The sequence below is a fragment of the Salvia hispanica genome, chromosome 3 (assembly GCF_029641045.1).
Source record: "Salvia hispanica isolate PSC_SH4W2 chromosome 3, Shi_PSC_v1, whole genome shotgun sequence".
NCBI classification, from domain to species: Eukaryota; Viridiplantae; Streptophyta; class Magnoliopsida; order Lamiales; family Lamiaceae; genus Salvia; species Salvia hispanica.
The window spans coordinates 58,821,777-58,844,843 of record NC_142694.1 but is presented as its reverse complement, the minus strand read 5'-3'; the positions used below and the strand labels follow the sequence as shown (position 1 = coordinate 58,844,843).

General features: G+C 33.4%; 1 protein-coding gene across 1 annotated transcript; it reads right to left on the bottom strand.

The window, feature by feature from the left end:
- Positions 1 to 3,766: 3,766 nt before the first annotated feature.
- Positions 3,767 to 7,400, bottom strand: LOC125211423 (RING/FYVE/PHD zinc finger superfamily protein). Its single transcript, XM_048111199.2, has 7 exons — positions 7,052 to 7,400; positions 6,641 to 6,726; positions 6,081 to 6,227; positions 5,865 to 5,973; positions 4,619 to 4,742; positions 4,260 to 4,530; positions 3,767 to 4,162 (listed from the first exon to the last, which is right to left on the bottom strand). Exons 1-7 carry the CDS (start codon positions 7,176 to 7,178, stop codon positions 4,055 to 4,057), a joined length of 972 nt encoding a protein of 323 aa, XP_047967156.1. The 5' UTR covers positions 7,179 to 7,400; the 3' UTR covers positions 3,767 to 4,054.
- Positions 7,401 to 23,067: the final 15,667 nt, after the last annotated feature.

The following is a 23,067-nucleotide window of genomic DNA, read 5'->3' as shown; positions in this document are numbered from 1 at the left end:
TCTTTTCCACCGATTTATTGCTTTGCAATTATTCTATGAACCCAGAAAATTATTACTCCTACAGTCTTGCTAGATAAATGTTATAGAAAAAAAGAATTTTTTCTTCGATACGGTGAATATAAGATTTAGGCCATCGTATAAGTGCCTAGGTTTACAGTTTCAGCGGTTAATCGTGAAATTGTAATCGATGGTTACAGTTTTAAATCAGAACCAGGAGTATTTATTCGAACCGAAATCGTCGATTTTAGAATCGTGGTTCGGTTCACGTTCAAAAATTTTCGGATCGAAACCGGAAAAACGTTGAAAAACCGTGAAATCGAGCCGGAACCGCAAAAAGCCGCCAAAAACCGTCATTTTGGAACCGTGAAAAACCGTCGGTTCAGAACCGAGACTGACAATTTTGGAACCGGAGCCATAACCGCGAAACACCCTCGCGGTTCGGTTCGATTCCGATTCGCCAATTTCCAGAACCGGAACTGTGGGCACCTCTAGGCCCCCGGAATGTGAGTGTTTTTTTATTTTTATTTGGTAATCTCGAGTTCGAAAACTCGCTTAAAAGTTGATTTTGAAGAACTCAGCTTTAGTCCGAGTTTTCCACTTAATGATATTCACTTAATTCCATAAAAGATGTCTCACTATATTTTTTTAGTTTGTTCCACTAAAGATGTCATATCTCAATTTTTAGAAAAAGTTCTCTCACAGTAATATTAATATTGTATTCTCTCTTTCCATCTAACAAACAAAACAAAACTCCTAAAATCTTGTGTCGTCCCACAAGTGTGACATATTTTGTGGGACGTTTATTTACCCTTTATACTTCTTCCGTCCACGAAAAATATAGCACATTTGCCATTTTTGGTCTACAAAAAATAGAGCACATTTAAAAAAGAAAAGTTTTCAACAACTTCTCTCTTACTTTTTATCTTCTCTCTTACTATACCAATTCTATATTAAAACTCATGTCGTTCACAATGTGTCCTATTTTTTTTGGACGGAGGGAGTATTATTTTACTTTTACATAATTATATAATTAAAATTGTTATATTTAGCTATTATTCACTCAAAAAAATAATGTTATTTTATTTAAAAGTTAAAATAAAATTTAGACTAAAGTCCAATTTTGGTCTCTTACACTTGTCCTAAAATTCTTTTTGGTCTCATACATTATGTTTGTGACATTTTGGTCCCTAACATATTGTTTTGATATCTTTTGGTCCCAAACAAGGTCACAAACTAAATGTATGAAACCCAAAAAGAATTTTATGGAAAATGTAGGTGACCAAAATTGGACTTTAATCCTAAATTATAATTAAGTTATTAAATTTGTCAAACATTTTGACCGTTAACTAAAAAAATAACTCTCTCCGTCCCCGATTAAGAGTTACACTTTGACCGGGCACGAGTTTTAAGAAATGTAAAGAAAAGTTGGTTGAAAAAGTTAGTGGAATGTTGGACCCATTTTTTTTATAGGGGTAACTGATTTTAAAGTCATCAACTTTCCATGAATTCCGGTTTTTCCCACGAACTTTAAAAAGTTCGTGTAATGTCACGAACTTTATTGTCGGTTGCCATTTTCCCTCGTCAGGTTTTCCGGTCTGATTCAAACTGTTCGTTTCCTATTAAGACAATGTTCAAATTCTTTTATCTTACTGTTGTTATCTTCGTCTTTGAAATAGCTTCGTGTGGGTACCTTGTACGCCTCAATCGGAACTAGAATGAAGAAGTTATGGTCATTTGATGAAGGCTGCGACCTTTGTGCGACCTTGTACTATCATAATGATCATAACTTCTTTATCCGATTTCAGATTGAAGCATACAAGGTACCCACGCGAAGCTATTTCAAAGACGAAGATAACGATAGTAAGATAAAAGAATTTGGACAATGTCTTAATAGGGAACGAACAGTTTGAATCAGACCGGAAAACCTGACATGGGAAAATGACAACCGACAATAAAGTTTGTGACATTACACGAGCTTTTTAAAGTTCGTGGGAAAAACCGGAATTCATGGAAAGTTGGTGACTTTAAAAGCAGTTATCCCTTTTTTATATTGGTTTTATAATAAAATATGAGTAAATTGAATTATGAAATGTGGGACCTACTTACTATTTACGGTAAAAATGAAGTGTAACTCTTAATTGGGGACAGACCGAAATAGAAAAGTGTGACTCTTAATCGGTGACGGAGGGAGTAGTTATTTTGGATCAAAACAATATGTTAGGGACCAAAAGGCTACAAACTTGATGTATGTGACCAAAATGATTTTTTCAGCAAATATAAGGGACTAAAATTGGACTTTGGTCAAAAATTTATTTAGTTGAATGTTTTATTTTTCTAATAATTAAATTACTAGTATCATTTTTATCCTTTATATTATTCTACTTTTAATATTAATTATATAAATGAAAATTTATTACTCCAATTCATTAAAAAAAGCAATATTATTTTGTAATTTATACTTTAAAATTAAATATAGCAAATTAATTAATAGAACAAGTTTGGCAGGCGCCATCCTTGACCCCTTATGCAAGCATAGCAATTCGTTTTTCTGCTCGGATATTAATTAAAGTTAAAGCTGAATTTCTCAAATTTAGAAATGCCAAATGAAATTTAAAACAAAATCCAGTTTTGAGAGCTTCAAAGCATCCTCATCCATGGCTCTTGCTAAAGAGCATGGAAGTGGGTCCGGATTCAGATTTTAAGAAATGTAAAGAATAGTGGGTGGAAAAAAAGTTAATGGAATAGAGGTCCGTCCCACTTGTATATATTAGTTTTAAATTAAATGTGAGTGAAATGAGTTAGTGGAAGGTGTGACTCTATTACTATTTATGGTAAAAAATTGAACCGGGACTCCTATTCGCAGACGAACTAAAATGAAAAAACGGGACTCCTATTCGCGGACGGAGAGAATACTTTATACGCCTAACAGAAACACGTATATTGGTGAAATCAATAGTACTCCTATTACAAAATAGGGGGTTTGTTGTTGTTTTGTTCGCCTAATTTGTTTTCATCTGATCAGTACACGTGTCGTCATTAATAGTTAAACACCATTACATGAATTCGGTAATCACTACTTTTTTAGAGTTTCAATCAAGTTTTATTGCTTTCATTCTTAGTGCAGTGACAAAACAAATAAAGAAACGAATGTTAGGTATGTTTGCTAGATAAGTACTACTAATATAACCTCCAAATTCATTCACATTCACGATACTCTCTCATTTCTATAAAAATTATGATATTTTTTTATCCGTCCCATAAAACTATTTTATTTCCATTTATGAAAAAATTCACCCAAACTCATTACACATATAAATCAATTTATTTACAATTTATAAACTAAGATCCGCCATTAAAAACTAATAATAATAGGAGTTCACTATCCACTAACACTATTTTCACTATCCTTCTCGCCATTTTTTTTTATATTTACCTATTATGCATTAATTCTCATGTCATCTCAAATGTCAATTTTTTGAGACGGATGAAATACTACTCCATATTTCTACGGAATTAATCACGGATTTATAAAATTAATCACGGATTTATAAAATTCAAGATTATAATGTAAAAAAGTGGAAGAACTTTCTTTACTTCGTACTATAACTTGCAAATTAATTGCACATGGTAGCACATGGGATGGGACTAAAATCCCAGCCATCATATGTCACATCCAATTAATCTTATTACTACTACAATACAATATATACATATATAGCTTTATTTAATTAAAGAAAAATTAAAAATATGGTGAGAAGAAAATCACTGATTCTATCGAATTCTTTAATTTCAGCAAATGAAATATTATACAATTAATACAGTTAGTTTCTGCTCATCCCAGAACAGGAGCACAGTTATCAATTCTTTAATTGCAGCAAATGAAAAATATAGGAATCAGTTAATATAGTTAGTTTCTTCTCACCCCAGAATATGAACCCAGATTGAAACCACATCAACTGCTACATTCTTCGTAACAGAAAAGGTGTAAACACTTACATCAGACAGCCGAAAATATACCGAATTACGCTACGTCTTATTGAACTCGTAAGGGTGTTTACAGAAGCCCGAGCGCCTTCAGCTGATTAACGTGCTCGGAGGGGAGAGACGGTGGCGACCAATCTCCACCGGTCATCTCATCGTCAACATCCTCAACGACGTATTCCTAATCGAAGTAATGTAGAAGCACGTTCACACAACAAGTAGTTGGGAAAACAACGAGGCTTGATGAAGAGATGGTAGACGTGAGAGAGCTCACTCACCTTTGTTAGCATTCGTTTGGCAAGGATGTGGTAGTGCCGTTGCCAAATCCTTTGCCCGACCATGGTGGCGACGAGGATAGTATAGAATATGCCGATGATGGTGAATAAACCTAGCACTACAATGGCCACTACTAACAGTATTGGCAATCCGGCTTCACCAGCGCCTCCCAGCCAACCACATTCACTGGCCGCCCCAGCGCAGCTCTCAAAGCATGTGGTACAATCAGTCCACATGCAAAGAGTGCCGGGTAAATGGCAGTCAGCACATACACTGCAAGAAATAGAAGACGACGACATAAAAAAGTTATAATAACGACCCATCTTATTACACAATACCTGCCTCAAAACAGATTGCGTACCCTGGATGGCAACAAGAAACGCACAATTCTCGACAAGGCTGAGCAAGATCACTCCGCACTCTTCTGTCGTAACAAGTTATAAAGCAACCGGATAAGCCCAGCAAAGCGAAAAACAATAATGCCCCTGTCAAAAATAAATGGGGGTTGCTTAGACATATTAGCATCAACATCTATGCCTATGCTTTAACTAATAAATCCCGGTTGAAGGATAGATATGCTACAAATAAGTGTGTGCTGATATATGCAAATGTCCCAATTAGTGCAACAATAAAACATGCATTCATTGTTGTATGAAATGAAACCATAGATTTTAAAACTAGTAGCACCGGATGATAATTTAACAGCTAGTTGTCAAATGACGAAACCAGCAACACCCAAAACAGTCCATTCTTGCAAATATGTTCAAAACTAAAGAATTTGTTCCCATAAGACTGACTTTTGACTGAAATTAGAAAGACGAATAAAGAACTCACAACTAAGATTATTATGAAGAGATTCTCATTCATTAACAAAACTACTCAACTACTCCTATATAGATATACTCACTCCGTCCTCAAAAAATAGACTAGTTATACTTACTATTTTGGGTTGTCCTCCAAAATTAGTCCAAGTCTTAATATAGAAAGTTTTTAACCAATTACACACCATTAATAATGTGGAGCGGAACCCACAAGTCACTAACACTACTTTCACTATCTTTTCTCTCTCTCTCACTTTTTCCCATCTCTCTCTTACTTTACCAATTGCACTTTAAAACCCGTGTCATTTACAAGTTTGTCTATTTTTTGAGGATGGAGGGAGTATTAAACTAAAAGTTTTATAGGATTTATCATACAAATTTTATCAGAAATGTAACTAAAAATCTTAAGATATGTAGATAAAAGTAAATATACTTCATTAAAGTAATCAAAAGCATACAGCATTGCATTTGAGGTGCATGCTTCAATTCACAGCAATCTTGTCTTACAATAAACATAAACATGCCTATATTTCAAACATCGGCTATATATAGTTCAACCATGCAATTAGAAGCATGTTTGGTAGTGTAGATAACTCATCTAGGGATTTTGATTAATAGAATTCAATCCCTAGATGAGTTATCTACCCTACCAAACATGCACTAGGTATCTGTAAAGAATATAATCTCATGACTTTGTGGAGGAAATTTGTTCAATTACAAAAGCACAAACAAATTAGATATAATAAACAATTATTTCACGATCATTGTGGACAAGAAATATTTTACCACATATATAGTAGAAACTCAATTCACTGTCGAAGCCCCAGATGTGACGTAGCCAAAATTTCTGATAACGATCTATAAGATACATTGAATATGCAAACAGACCAATAACCTGTAGCAAGTAGCATGGCTGTCATGATCGGACATTATAAGTATTAAACACACCCATCCTCACACACCCACAGTAAAAAGTTTAGATGCATATAGTCAAAGACCTACCAGTTGCACAGAGAAAAAGATAAACAAAATATCTCTAGTGACAAAAAATCGAAACTTCAATGTCCGCCATTTTCTATCAGCAACACCGTGTACTCTTATATAATACGGAGCCTTGCAAGTCGTGCAATGAGCAAAGGCAAACCCTTCCTGAAGGAAGAAAGAAATGTATTAACACCCTCCTACTCAAACACAAACTTTGAGGTTCACACGCACAAGTTGGTTGAAACAGAAACCTAAAGAACTTAAGAACAGCAAGAACAATGATAAATTCACCAAGGAAATTATAAACCAGCAGAGAATAACTGTGATGCCCTAAAGCCCTAAAATTAAGAATCTCAATATCTTGGCATTTCAACTGCAAAAAAGAGCAATTATTTCTTGTAGAAACATTTCCACCCAAAAATCAAAAAGGAAATGATAGAACTGCTGCATCGAAAAAACTAAAATTTGCCGGAGAATCAACATAAAATGCAGCAAAGCCACATTGCACAAGCAACTCCAATCATTATGAACATTTCAAACACAATTTATAATATCTAGAACTAAGAAAGCAGATTTACCTTCACGGCACGCCAATGATCAAGGCATTCCCGGTGAACGTACTTTGATGTGCCTTTGCACTTGCAAGGAGCAATAAAATCCCTACCTGATCACAATAAGAGTTGAGAGAGTCTCAAACCATTTTATTAGGTACAATTCAACTAGATCAGCTAATATATAACTACGCCCAAATTTGTAACTGCATTTCTCTCATCAATTACACAAGCTCTTTTGGAAAACCTCACAGCTAGAATGCAATCAAATTCGCAGCAAATTGCACGCCAATTTAAGGAAAACACACACACACACACACACACACAAAGGCAAGACGAATTTCATGAATGATTCAAAGCAAGACGACTTTTTTTCCACTGTAAAGAGAACCAGCAGGTAGAAATTGAGTAAAAAATTAGGGCTTTTGACCAATTTACCATCAGTTTCAAGGCAAATTCGGCACTGAATTTGCTCATCGGGGCCGGCCTCAAGGTCAATCTCGGAGGGGGCGGCGATCAGCGGCGGCGCCATCAGCGGTAAGGAATCCGATTGCTTGCCGCTCATGTTTAACACAATTTTCTACGGTAGAATTCAGCAATTCGAGTGAAATTTCACAAGGAGACACCCAAAAAAAACCCCTTTTGAAATTATCATGCGATTGTACGGCAATTTGGTTCCTCAGCACAAAAAAGGTCAGAGCATGAACTGAAGATTGACGAAGACGGCTAAGGGGCTTCAGAATTCAATCGCGAGTGAGGTGTAGTTTAAGATGAATCGAATAAATCAAAGAAGTGGAAAAAGAGAAATGACATATTTAGGAATATTATATTAAATGAAGAAAATTTAATTATTGGTAAAAAAAATTTAAGTGATATTGAGGAAAAATTTAATATATGGAATATAAATCTATATCCAATTAAAAAATTAAAATATGGACTGTCTATACTAATAAAAAGAGAATTTAGGATTATTTATAAAATTATTATTTCATAAGGAAATATGTTAAAAATTTAAAAGATAAAAATTATTGGACATCATTATTATCCAATAATAAAATAGAGAGAAGTTGGCTTTTCAAAAATTTCAAACATCTATAATCTAATTTATTATGCTATTAATAACATATTTTAAAAATTTGTTAATTGTTTATTTCATGCTATTGATAAAACATTACTAAAATATTACTTATTCCGTCCTAAAAAAAATTAGTTTACCATTTTGGACCGTCCCCCGACATTAGACATAGTCTAAATATGAAAATTTTTAACTAATTACACACCACTAATAATGTAGATCTCACAATCCACTAACACTACTTCTATTACCTTTTTCCTCTCTCTTTTTTATTTTTTTCCCTACTTTTATTTTACTAATTATACATTAAAACTCATGTCATATAAAAGTTTATTTATTTTTTGGGGTCAGAAGGAGTATAAAATTGTGTTTATCGACTTAAATTTTATTTAAGTTTTGATTATATTTAAAGTTAAAATAGTAGAATAATAATATTTATAAGATATTTCGTATCTGAAAAAACATAAACTTTTGAATACACGCGAAATGGTTCATATTTTTAAGGTCTAGAGAGAATAATATACACAAAAGGGGAATGTTATATTGCTAACTCATAACTTAATTGATAATTACAACTAAATAATAGCCATTAGATATTCAAATTAAGGACTTAGATTATTAATCCCTAAATGTCAATACGATCAATGAAAAACGTCAATAAGGCCATAGGATTAATTCCAAAAAATATCAATAGGAGTATTAATGTTAATTAACTACATGTTTAGTTATAACTAACTTTTAAAAGAAATCCCAAAACTTTAAATTCATATAACATATATCAAATTAAAGATAATTTCATAAGGATTCCAACGATATCCTACATGCATATGTTCCGACGTCAAAAATTGAAAAAAAAATTTTAAATTTTTAATTTTTTCGTACAAGCAGAAATGTCAATATACTATATAAAATATGTCAATATAATACATGTAGAATGTCAATATAAGCAATGAGTTAACATCCTTAAAGCATTATGTTGACATTTTCAAAGCATTGTGTTAATAATTTCGAAACACTATATTGACATTTTCATCCAAAACCCTAATTTGAAGTTTTTTCTTATCTTTTTTGATTTCATTAATAAAAACGAAAATTACACGTGACAAATTGTAGACCACACGTTTTCTAAAATCTTATGGCCTTAAATTAGTTGTAATTAACAATTAAATGATGAGTTAGCAATTGATCACTCTCCATACACAAAATTATATGATATATTAAAAGATAAATAAAATTATGAAAAAAAATCGTAATAATAATAAAAAAGGCTCTATATATAATGAATTCAAAATGAATATATTTTGAAATTCTAAAATCTTAATACACTATAGTAACCAAATAAATTTTACTTTTTGGTCTCAATGTAATTGAGTCGTATTTCTTTCACTTTTTAGGTTGTATAAAGATAGTTGAATCATTTTCTATTTTAGCCAAAAAAAAAAAATTCTCTTTTACTTTACGTTTTCTTTCTCTTTCATACTTTTGATATGCTTGATTTTTGCATGAGTTTAGATACGAGATTTGATTGTAATTATTCATATTTATTTGGCCAAAAATCAATGTGATTATATCTTGTTTTCTACTATTCCTTCCGTCCGCGAATAGGAGTCCCGTTTTACTATTTTAGTCTATCCGCGAATAGGAGTCCCGGTTCACTTTTACCATAAATGGTAATAGGGTCTCACCTTCCACTAACTCATTTCACTCACATCTCATTTAAAACTAATATATACAAGTTGGAGTTGTTGGACCCCCATTCCACTAACTTTTCTCTACCCATTTTTCTTAACATTTCTTAAAACCTGTGCTGCCAAAGAATGGGACTCACAATGACGGACGGAGGGAGTATATTGGTATTTTGACCGTTTGTGTGAGATGTGCAGAAACGAGCTTAAATAGGATGAACCGCAGTCCCGAGCTCAGCCAACGACTCGCTGAGTGTACACTCAACGACTTGTTGGAACGTCCACTGACTTATTCTTCCTAAAGTATAAAAAGGCAATGTACACACGTTTCAACGCTACTTTTTCAGCTCCCAAAATACCATAAAATAAGATGAGAGCTATTGTGAAGACTTTGATCATCAAGACTAAGATTTCACATTGTTCAACTCATATCTTGGATAAACTTATTCTTCATATTTCTCTTGTTTTGATAGATTACTCTTGCACTTTTTATTAGCACTAAACAAACCTGCAAGTATACAGAATAGATCTAGTATAGTTAAAGGTCAGTACCAGATATCGAACACAGCGAAAACAATCACATATCAACTATCAATTATTAAGCTTCTTTAACTATTTAGAAACACGATTTGTTTTGGTTTTAAGACCTAAAAACTTGAAAATTAAAGAAAACAAATAAAACAATCGCGGATAAAACACATAGATAAGACATATGAAAAAGGGGAATTCCAGAGATGTGCTTTTATGGTTTATACAAGTTCCAACTACAACACTCAAGCACACAGTTCAAAGCTTTACTAGAACGAGCCATATATAAGTATTGCCCATGCGGCAAAAAATAGATCACACACTAGGGTCGTTAATCTTAGATTTGTTGGGGTTTGGTGCCCCTTGCACAGCGGAAGACTTGTACAAAACAAATAAATCAGACGTAGGATCTATTTGACCGATTATGCAATTAATCAATTCACATGTTAAACAGATAATTGCATGCTAGAACGCAAATAATTCATGCTCATAAAAAATAAATCCTAAACATGATTTCTACGGTTTAGAGTTACCGATTTGATTCTCCAAAGAATCGACGATTGCTCGCGCCTTCTCCACGTGATGATCTTCGATACTAGACCACGGATCTTCTCTCTGGTTCCCGAACTGTATCTCGATATCAGGGTGGGCTGATCTTATCAAAATACTAGGACTCGAATAAAGAAGACAGAAGAAATCCTTCTCCAATTAGGAGAGAAATTCGAACTCCTCTAGGTAGAGGGGGACGAAAATTATGAATAATAATAATGAATGAATGATTTCTGTCTCCTTTATTCTCCTATTTATATTAAGTTCATTTGGGGCCCAGACAGGGATCTATGGAAGGTTTTAGATATGGGCTCGCCCAATTAGCTTTTTACTAATTAAATTGAACCCACAATTTAATACAAGCTTATATTGGAATATTACGAGCAACCACTACAGAAGTAATATTGAACTCTCCCCATCCAAATCCGAAATTACAAGTAATCCGGGTTTCCGTTATTTATATTATTTATTTCCCGCGCTTAAGATATAAATGTCCATTAATTAATCAATGTCTGCTATGGACTTAATTAATTAACATCTTATTAATTCCAAGAGTGGACTTAGCAAGAAACACTTATTTATTATTCATAGAGTAATAAAACTCCAACTGGCCAGTTTTTCGAATAATAAAACCTTGTTCGAGCTCCTCTTGAGGACATTATCAAACGAGACTCATCTCGCGCACGTTTCAACATAATAGCAATCTTAACACCGCTAGATATTAATCACCACTACCTAATATATCAGGATTATTGGGTTGCGAAAAACCCGCACCATTTGATAAGTCAAAGTAGTGCATAATCAATACCGTATGCTCAATGCTAACATATGTTGATTAAGAAATAGTATTTTATCAAGACCTAGTCTTTCAGTAGATAGCATAAAGACACGTCTTGCTGTTAGATCCGTTCAGTGCTATACCACACCAATGTCATCTTATTTCAGTAAGGCTTAGAAATATGCGGACTGACATTGCAACCTTTCACGATAGGTAGCCAAAGCCTATCTAGGTTGTGAAATTCTTCTTTTTCTTTTGCAAAACATTGCATAGATCTAACCGTCTTACCTTAAAGTGGACGACGCCCACAACCGGTCTACTAAGCAAAAGACTTAGACTTTGTTTACTTCTTATGCATTTAAATGTTTGTAAACCATCTTATAAATGCACAAGCAAACACAATGTAATAATAATAGTGATTCTATTCGTGCGAGACTGCTCGAATAATACTGAATCGGGTTAAAAGTGGATTGTAGAGTTTTACGTATACAAGCAAGATTCTATTCGCGCGAAACTTGCTCGAAACATGCTTTTCAGTATACCAAACCTAACAAGATTAACAACTCCCTAAAGCATATAAGACTCCTTGTTTTCACTCTCAATTAAAAGTACCGTTTTAAGTTAAATTAATTCCAGTGTTAACTAATTTATTCTAACATGCGAATCCTCTTTCGATTGCTTTGCAAGCCAATAAATGATCATAAGAATGTGTCACGCTAGCATGAAACATTATCTAATGCTTAGAATAAAGCAAGCAATGAACAAAACGAATATTAAATGAATAAAAACTCTATAAACAAAACTCGTTACTAACACATCCCTAGAATTATATGAATTTAGCTACTCATAGACAAATATACTTGTGACGCCCCGGAATTTCGTTCCCTTCTTTCGAGATAAATCGGATTTAGTAGCTTAATTAAATTCCTTCTACAAGCCATGTAATCATAGTTATCGTTGTAATTTTCGACTTTGGAGTAATCTAAGTATTTTCGTTGGAAGAAATAAAATGCAAGGAAATTTATGTGTTCAAGGATAAAAGTAAAGGCTATCCTTTTACTAGATAAATATTTGAGGAATAAGATATATAAGAATGTTGGAGATACATCTAGCACATGTTTACATACGTGAGAGTGACAACACACACATCTATTCTACACCATTTATCCTACAACACTAATCAACAAGTTTGGAAGCTAGCTATTTTGGTGATGGAGCCAAAGGATCTCTAGAGGAGCATCTTCTTTCTTTCTCCTTCACTCTCTTTCTCGAAAAAAGGCAGCCACAAGACTCCAAAGCTCCAGCCATGTACCTGCAAATTAACACAAGAATAGGGGTTAGAAGATGACTCACAAATACAAAGGAAGGGAGGCACAAGCTCATTTAAGAAAGGGAAATAGTAGAGCTTGAGATCAGCCTCTTTTTGGCACATTCTCAACTAGTATCAATGAGGAATCAAAGACAAATGAGCATGGTAAAATGAGCCTCTACACAAGCCCAATATAGACGTGAGTCAAATCCTCTTTTCCCCATCGTTCAAGGCTGAGGAAGCAGCCAAGAGAGACATCCACACATACACCAAAGTAGTAAGAATAACATGAACATGAAGCTCAAAAGAGGTAGAGCTGACAGCCCCAAAATAGGAGCCTTTGCCTCCAAGTCTCAAGCACAAACAACCAAGAGTAGAGCACTATGTAAGCAGCCTCATCTCTCTTCTCCTCCCCACAAAATCGACGCCCCAAACTCACATAAAGTCAAGGGATACCGCAAAGGGAGGAGGAGCAAGGAGGAGATTTTGAGGCTGGACATCAGTCTCATCCGAGAGGATTCATCAAAGTGAGGTAACAACCTCAACACCCAATAACCTTTGCATCATGTAGAACAACAAATAGATAGCACAAGAACTTAGAAATTTCCATAAGATCCTCACATCAAGTATGGAACAGTAGCATAGAATAATGGCAGAGTGGCCAAAATTAAGGACTCTTTCCAGTAGCCAAACTCTTTCTCAAGATCAACATTAGAACAACATAATCAAATTCTCAGTTACCAAATAGTTCTAAATCAATATCGCAAAGCAAGGAAATAAGTTTAAGGGAAAGAGGGAAAGAGGACTTAGCTTAAGTGTAAAATTGACCGGCGACGACGGGACACCGAGGAGCTCTGCGGAGCAGCTGCAAGCCGCGGCTGAGAGAGGGAGAAGGAGGCGATGCTTCCTCTCTACTGTCGGATTTGCCGAGGGTGGAAGCGCTCGACAGAGGACGTGAAACGGAGGGCATTCGACGAAGGGCGTACTGCCTCCCGGAGAGATCGACGGAGCAGTGATGAGAAAGAGAGAGAAAAGAGGAAGGAGGCGGTGGCGATGCGTGCCGAGCGCTGCCGGCGACGCACAGGAGGTGCCGAACGGAGCAGCGGTGGGTGCGAGGAGAAGACGCCGCCGTGTTCTTCGATTTGGGAATTTAAGTTGGTTTTGAGATAAATAGAGAGGAAGAAAAGGAAGGAAGGAGATTCAGCGGAGGAGTGGACGAACTCCGGCGACACGGAGCAATATCGATTTCACCGGAGGAGGCGTGTGGTTGAGGGCGAGATGCGCCGTCGTGTTCTCTTCAATTTAGAGATTTGGAGTAATTGAGTTGGAAGAAGAAGAAGAGAGAGATCGATGGACTAAGATAAAGGAGAAGGAAAATGGGATGATGATTTAAATTATTTGGGCTACCTCTTTTTATTTTAGTATGGGCCATTTAATTGGCTAAGTGGGCTGCTTGAGTAGATTTAAATTAAAATAGAAGGTGTGCCGATTTTTATGAATGAAAGAAATAAGTGGAGATTATTATTGGGCCAAGATTTAATTATGGGAAGTTGGATGGGATTAATTTAAGGACTTGAGTTGGAGCTCAATTAATTAATTCCTGAATAATTGCTAAGTTTCCAAAGATGGAAAATTTTGAATTGGAGCTCGAAGGTCGAGGAATAAACTTCCAAATAATTTATTTAGATTCTGGGAAAAATTTAGTAGGAAAGAGGGAGACGCGAAAGCCGACCGGCGTCGCCCCGCGACACCATAGGTGGCCTTAAGAAAAATCCGAAGAAAAGAATTTTAGAAGAGACTTTCCAAGTATTCCTATTCTTGTAAATAAGGGCCGAGTATTTGTTTAGAGAAAATAGAATTTCTCCAAAGTTAATAAAGAGAATAAATAAACTCTGCAGAGTAGTGAAGCTGAGGTAGGATTTAGAAAAATCCTACAAGACGAGACTGAGATATAGGTGCTATCCAATAGGATGCATGCATTCTTTCTAAAGAAAATTAGTTCAAGTATTAATTAGCGTGCTACGCTATTTATTTTCAAGGGATAAATTGCTCAAGGGCGAGTGAGGCCAAAGCGAGTATTTGAGTTGAGACATAAGCATATCAGGTGGGCTTTCTTTTAATATCCAGCACTATAGTGTGGATATAAAGCAAATACTTGTGAAATTATGAAAAATCATCTTTTCTCAAATGAAGCAGTGATTATTTTAAAGTTGTTGTCATGCCATAAAATGTTTGTTTTGAGGCCTATCTGTTGGGGTTGTAGCCCGCGGGTTTTGGCGATGCCAGCCCGAGTTTAACGAATTCGGTTCCCAATAGGACCGCAAATCCTGTTCGGAATAACGTGCACGCGAGCCGTGAGCCATCAACGGTTGGCCGACGATGTGTCAGCCCTGAACCGATACACGATTCTCAGATAAGGCGAGGATTCAAAAGAACTTAGACTGCAGTCAGACTTTTAGCTCACAAAAGAATTTAGTATGCTCGGGCCTTTTAAGAAAACCCCCGTGCGATACTGTGGATGGATGACAACTATATATTGTATGTTTTGTTTTCGGCATGTATCCACTGAGTACTCCTGTACTCAGCCCTGCATGTATTTATATATCTGCAGGTTGAACGTCAATAGGATGGAGAAATGATCGGAGTCGATGCTACTAAATATTCCAGTGGATCTTTTCGCGATTCGTGTCTTCATACACGAAGTCGTCTAGTATGGACTTATTCCGCTGCTCTTTTGTGAAGTGAGACGTCTTAGAATCTCACCATCGAACTCTGATTTATTGATGTAATATTTATTCTAGTTCTAAGACCATGAAATGATACATTTGACTTCTATTCTATGATATGAATTGACTTGGCCTTTGGGCATATTCTCAAGTTCTTTCGCCTTTTCTTTCCCCGTTTCTTTAATCCCTCTCATTAGTCGCGGTTTACCCGCTTTCGCTATCCTTAGCAATGTGCGGTCGTGACAATACTAAACCCATAGTTTGTAAGGAAAACATAGAAAACGTAAGAATTAAGATAATAGATCCCAAAGGTTTTGCTTTCAAGCTTCAAAAACCCTCAAAGTATGGTGGTAGAAGATGGTAGACGGTCTCAAAAGTAATTCTCAGATGTAGAATGCAGCAAGAGGTTCCTTTGATGAAGCTATGGAGGGTTTTTATTGTTAGATTTGGTATACTGAAAAGCATGTTTCGAGCAAGTTTCGCACAAATAAAATCTTGCTTGTATACGTAAAACTCTACAATCCACTTTTAACCCGATTCAGTATTATTCGAGCAGTCTCGCACGAATAGAATCACTATTATTAGTACATTGTGTTTGCTTGTGCATTTATAAGATGTTTTACAAACATTTAAATGCATAAGAAGTAAACAAAGCCTAAGTCTTTTCCTTAGTAGACCGGTTGTGGGCGACGTCCACTTTAAGGTAACACGATCAATTCTACGCAATGCTTTTCAAAAGAGAAAGAAGAATTTCACAATCTAGATAGGCTTTGGCTAACTATCGTGAAAGGTTGTAATGTCAGTCCGATTATTTCTAAGCCTTACTGAAATAAGATGACATTGGTGTGGTATAGCACTGAACGGATCTAACAGCAAGACATGTCTTTATGCTATCTACTGAAAGACTAGGTCTTGATAAAATACTATTTCTTAATCTACATATGTTAGCATTGAGCATACGGTATTGATTATGCACTACTTTGACTTATCAAATGGTGCGGGTTTTTCGCAACCCAATAATCCTGATATATTAGGTAGTGGTGATTAATATCTAGCGGTGTTAGGATTGCTATTATGTTGAAACGTGCGCGAGATGAGTCTCGTTTGATAATGTCCTCAAGAGGAGCTCGAACAAGGTTTTATTATTCGAAAAACTGGTCAGTTGGAGTTTTATTACTCTATGAATAATAAATAAGTGTTTCTTGCTAAGTCCACTCTTGGAATTAATAAGATGTTAATTAATTAAGTCTATAGCAGACATTAATTAATTAATGGACATTTATATCTTAAGCGCGAGAAATAAATAATATAAACAACGAAAACCCGGATTACTTGTAATTTCGGATTTGGATGGGGAGAGTTCAATATTACTTTTGTAGTGGCTGCTCGTAATATTCCAATATAAGCTTGTATTAAATTGTGGGTTCAATTTAATTAGTAAAAAGCTAATTGGGGGAGCCTATATCCAAAACCTTCCATAGATCCCTGTCTGGACCCAAAAGGAACTTAATAAAAATAGGAGAATAAATGAGACAGGTTTATTCATTAGCTTCATGGTGTATTTTTCATTCCTTTCTCTACAAGGAGGACGAATTTTCTTTGATTTTCTCCTCCGTGAGAATTTCAGCTCCTCCTTCGTGAGGAATTTTTCTATCTCTTTTATTTAAGTCCTAGTATCCCGGTGAGATCAGCCCACACTGATATCGGAATACAGTTCGGGAACCAGAGAGAAGATCCGTGGTCTAGTATTGAAGATCATCACGTGGAGAAGGTGCGAGCAATCGACGATTCTTTGGAGAATCAAAATCGGTAACCCTAAACCGCAAAATCATGTTTTAGGATTTATATTTTCTAAGCATGAATTATTTGCGTTCTAGCATGCAATTATCTGTTTAACATGTGAATTGATTAATCGCATAATCGGTCAAATAGATCCGTATCTGATTTATTTGTTTTGTACAAGTCTTCCGCTGTGCAAGGGGCACCAAACCCCAACATTTATAACCTCCAAGTCGTGTAATGATATGTCAATTCTTCAGCATAGTACGGTAAGTCTTGGAGAGAAAGTATGGCAAATTTCATGCGCTGCGTTTTCCCAGTGGTAGTTGACCAACATTATGTAGCTTATGGACTCTGATGAGTGGTCGTTGGTCGTGTTCTCCTTTTCAGTTCAAAATTTCAAGACGGGCCGTTGCATGGACAGTGGTCGATGAGTGCCAACGGCCCCTGAGTGAGGTCTAGCGGACCGCTGGTACTTCCAACTTCGACCTTTTCTACTCCCTATGTCCCATAATAGATGTCACACTTTCCTTTTTAGTTTGTCCCACAAAAGATGTCACATTTCCTCTTTTAGAAAAAGTTCACTCTCACATCAATTAAAAAATTATATTTTCTCTCACCACGTAACACACGAAATAACATCTCCTAAAATCTCGTGCCATTTCCCAAGTGTGACATCTATATGGGACAGAGGGAGTATCTTTTTAGGCTCTATTTTGCATATTTCTCATAAAATACGTAAAATACCAATATAGACAAAATATGTAAATAATGACCATGTAGCACCTTTGTCACTCAAAACGGACCACATAAAGGGTTTAAAATAGTGCAGAATTTAAGCGTATCAATTACTTTTGTGTTTCCGTTTTAAACATAAGTAGCTAAACCTCTTTTGTGGAATTTTTGGTGAAGACTATTACTATGGACATGTTTTGATTTATTGAATTGAACTTTTTCCTAAACTCTTGTGATTATCTTGATTGGTCTTGTGTTTTTATCGTTCTTTTGTCTGACCAACTTTAGAACTTTGATAGTAAGCGAAATTAATTAAGAGATAATTAGCTTTCCGTGGCTGAGGGTACAAAAAACAATTAGAGTATCTGCACTTGAGAAAAGAGATGCCTTAGTGAGGGCTTGAGTTTGAAGAGCTATATGAGTTAGATTTGAAGTATTGAAATGAGACTTTGATATTAGAATTTAATCAATTGGGTAGGTGCACTCGAGAGATAGCTTATTCTATTGTAACAATTTTCTTAATAATCCTAGAGAAAAATAAAGGTAAAGGGTATGTGAGAATTGAGATTAATCATTATTAGGCCGTAATAGTTGGATCTTAAAATTCTATAATTTTTTCCATTTTTTTCTAAACCATTTTTTTTTTTTTTTTTCGTTTGCTATGGCTAATTAGCAGTAAGGATCTAGTAAACACTCAACATTTTAGTAGTCTGGATAGTGAAGGATAATAATTTGAAGCACTCAATCAGCTAATTAAGCTATTTAATCTATGTGGATACATACACTTGCAGGATAATATTTTAATAAAACAAAAGTGAGCCAATTTTATTTATTATTTGGTAATCCTTTATTCAAAAAATTAATATGAGAAAAACAATAATTATAATACTTATAATTTATACTTAAAAGGAGTATTATATATGGAGTATAATTTTATCTGCATATCGTCAATCAAATTTATTGTGTCATACACTTAAATTGTTGTTACGCGCATTTATAAATATAACCATTTGTATAATAAAATTAAAGCTCATTTGTAACAGTATTGGCGATAGTTTTTTATTGTGTATCATTTCCAGTGTCTGTTAATTATTTTTCAAATTTTATAATATAGTAACATATTATTGATGTAATTTTCTAATTTTGAAACCTTTTAATGTATGTACTTAAATATATAAAAATGAGTTTGAATTTGTAAAATTTATGCTCTTAAGAGATTTATAAATTAGTTAGCGAATTATATATCCAAGCACATTAATGCTAACAACTAATGCGGTGCTAGGAAATGTTCGTGCATATCCAATTTGATAGTATATTCTGAATATACTATGCTAGATAAGTATAGGATTTAGAGATGATTATTTACACCTTTTCAAATCTCAATCACAATGTCCTAACTTAATATATTAAGTTAAATTCATTTTTATTTGGTTCTGTCATGAATTATCGGCTTTGACCAATACTATCTAATTAGATGTAACTATTTGATTTTGTTAAGAATTTTATAATCTCAGAAAATAATGGGTTTCATTCATTTAACTGAATTTTCAGTTTACTTAATCATCCTCTGCATTACTCATTAGTATCCCTCTACGTTAAATAATATAAAAATCATTGTAATAAAATTTAAAAAATACTTAATAAATAATTGATTTTTAGATACTTAATGAAAAAAAAGAAACACGTTAAAGGAAAAATATAACACATATAAAATGGAAAATAACACAAAATATTCACATAATGATTTTGAATACTTCATGAAAAAGAAAACGAAATAAGTAAAAATAACACAAAAAATTAATGATAGCCTAAAAGAAATATGCTTCGTCATTATTACTACATTAGTTTGTTTAGTATAATGTTCCAATCTCAATAAGGTAAAAAGGCATACTCTTTTTTTTTTTTACTTTTTTGTATTCATATATTTAGATAAATGATTGAGTAATTTGTTTTTTAAAGTTAAAAGAAAATAAAAAAAAAGAATAAAAAAATTAACCTGAAATATAAATGTAAATGAAATTATATTTGAAAAGGTATATAGTCCTCTATTGAGTTAATATTAACTTAATCTGCAAACAAGTATAGTAATTTAATTTCATAGTATGTTAATTAATTAATACCAGAATTAATTCATACTTATTTAACTTAATAGGAGTAATTTTTTTGTTAAAATAATAATGCTATAAATATCCAAAATTTGGTAATAAGGATAAATTATGTATGAAATTGTATCACTAAAATTATAACCGATACAAAGAATCAATTCGATCCAATTCTAAATTGAGGGGTATTATGTTAATACATAATTTTATGAAAATTTATTTTATCTTTCATAATATAATCGATTTTATAAAATTATCGCCAATCGGGTGTTGTTTAATTAGAAAATGGAGATATATATGGACTAGATGAACTATTATTTATGTACATAATTTATATATTAAATACATACGTGTTAAACAAACTGGGAATATAATGATTTCAAATCTGAACTGCATTCATAAATTATAATCATAGAAAATATAAGTATCATATGCATTCAAATTATGCATTAAAATGTAGATCCAAGAGACAGCTCAGGTTAAATATTTTGATATTTATATTTTCATCATAACAATATCTAATTTGGCACTAAACAAACACAAACAAGTTCTTTTTTTCCAGGAACAAGTGGAACACATTTTCCTCCATATTTTGCATATCCTGTTTTAACACAATGCTCGTTGCAATCTAGATACTTTGAGCATAGTCCTTGAAGAATCTTTATTACTTTATCACGTGTCTCTGAAAATTTTTAATAAATAATAAATAAAATAACTCAGTCAATTGTTCAGACTTGTTTATTTTATGTAAAAATAATTAATCAAAATAAAATATAAGACCAATATATAAATTGATTAAATTCCCTTACCTGCGGATACAGAACCTAAAAGCAAAGACATGCAAATTAATCCAACATAAATAGCCATCATGATGGTAGCAACTCTTTTTGACTCCATTTTCTAGAAATTTGATTTTGAAATTGATAGAGAAAATTTGTTTGAAATTGATATAGAACTTATGCTACTGGCTTCACCTTTTATAGCAATTTTCGGGTATAATTTTTGGCATGATTGTCACAATCTCACAATAAAATACAATTTATTGTAATAATAGACATATATCTCAAATCTAATTTGTCACGCCTAATCCGCCTACCACATTTTAGAAATGAAATCACATTTTATGTCTCATTAGCTTTTACTATGTTTTAATATAGGTATATAAAAAAGAAAATGATTTTTTGACATTAAAAATTTTTGGCCTAATGTTTTTATGTCGGAGTATCCTATTTATGAACATTAAAGTCAGTATATCATGTTTAAAAATAATGTGCAAACTCTACATAAAATTTGATTTTGTAGAAACAAATAAAAAAAAATAGAACAATGAAACTCACCACTATAATAGGAAGGAGCTTTGAAAAAATATCGTACCAAATTTTATTAATGAATAAAGTAAAATTTTATTATCTATACTATTTCCAGTTCATAAAAATAGTAAACAAGTAATTGCTAAGCATCAACGTTCACGATTTACTCCTTCATTACAGCACGAGATTTATATAGTGTTATTTGTGAGTTACTGAATAGAAAATAAAGTAAGAGAGATGAAAAAGTAGAGATGATGTTTTTTTCATTTTAGGAAACGTTTCATTTTTAATACGACCGAGGGAGTATTTTACTTTACTCTTGTTTTCTCCTATTCGGTCTTACTTTACCAATTTTATATTAAAACCCTTTATGTTTCCATAGTTCTTATTTTAAGAATACCGGAGGGAATAGTTTATTTAAAAAATAAACTAAAAATGTAATAACTATTTTTATTAATAAAATAATACTCCCTCCATCCCAATATAGTTGAGTTGTATTCCTTTTTCGTTTATCCTAAAGTTATCGACTCATTTCCTTTTTTGGTTAAAACCTTATTCTCTCTATTACTTTATTCTCTCTTCATCTCTCTTACTTTTTTTAGACTTGTCAAATTAGGTATCCGTGGATACCCGATCCGAAACTGATTTCGGGTATCCAGTCCCGAAAAATCGGATCTAGTCCCGATTTTGGATTTTTTTTAGAAAATTAACTACAAACTTTTAGAAATACAAACTTGAAATAGTCGAATTTAAGAGAAAATAACTACTCCCTCTGTTACAAGGAAGATGGCCCCTTCCTTGCGGCACGAGATTTTAGGCAATTTTATTTTGTTGTTGAGTGGAGAGAGTAAATTATGAGAGGAAATAAAGTAGATATAAATGCGTTTCCAATAATGGATCAATGAAAATTGGAACAAATAAAAAAAGAAAGTGAATCATCTTTAGTGAAACAAAGGGAATACGAACTTTTAAAAATACAAAAGCTTAACTGGAATTGATAATGGACTCATGGTCCAAATAAAGCAATCCTTCTCTATCCTTATTAAAAATACAAAAGCTTAACTGGAATTGATAATGGACTCATGGTCCAAATAAAGCAATCCTTCTTTATCCTTCATAACTTAATTAATGTATCAACATGACAACTCAATATAACATGTCATGAAAAAAGTGAGAATATATTCAATAAGACATAACAATATGCATAAAACACACACTAAACAACATGTATAAAAAATGAGACTAAAAATAAATGAGCATTTCATCCTTAAACAAAAGTTCTACTTAACAATATCAATTCATAAAGATAATTACCTTTCATGTGAATTTTAAAATTAAACACTGCCAAATCATATCAGGCATCGATTCACATTAAATAAAATTAATAAGTTAAGAAGATAAATAAATATTAACACTAATAATCAAAAGAAATCCATCAAAAATTCGAAACATATCCCACATTTGAGATTTCTATTCGGTTTTGAAGTATTAACACATAGATACACAATAAAGTCTCTAAGTATTAATTGCAGTGGACTTGGATCTATAATAGACAATATTAACACATGTAGTACATAATTTATTAAATTAAAAAAATCGGATAATTCGAGTATATACGACCAGATATCGGGTAACCCGATACCCGATGATCCAATAATCTCACTACCCGATCCCCATTCGAAACCTGAAAAATCGGATATCGGGTATCCAACTACCCGATTTTCGGGTTTGGATATCAAGTATCCATACCCGGTATCCATTTTGGCAGGACTACTTACTTTTTTTTTTTATAAGCTAAAATGCTCAAGCCAAAAAAGTGGCGAGCCAAAGAGTACAACAGGAAAGTCCAGCAACAACCAAAGCAAAAAAGCCAAACAA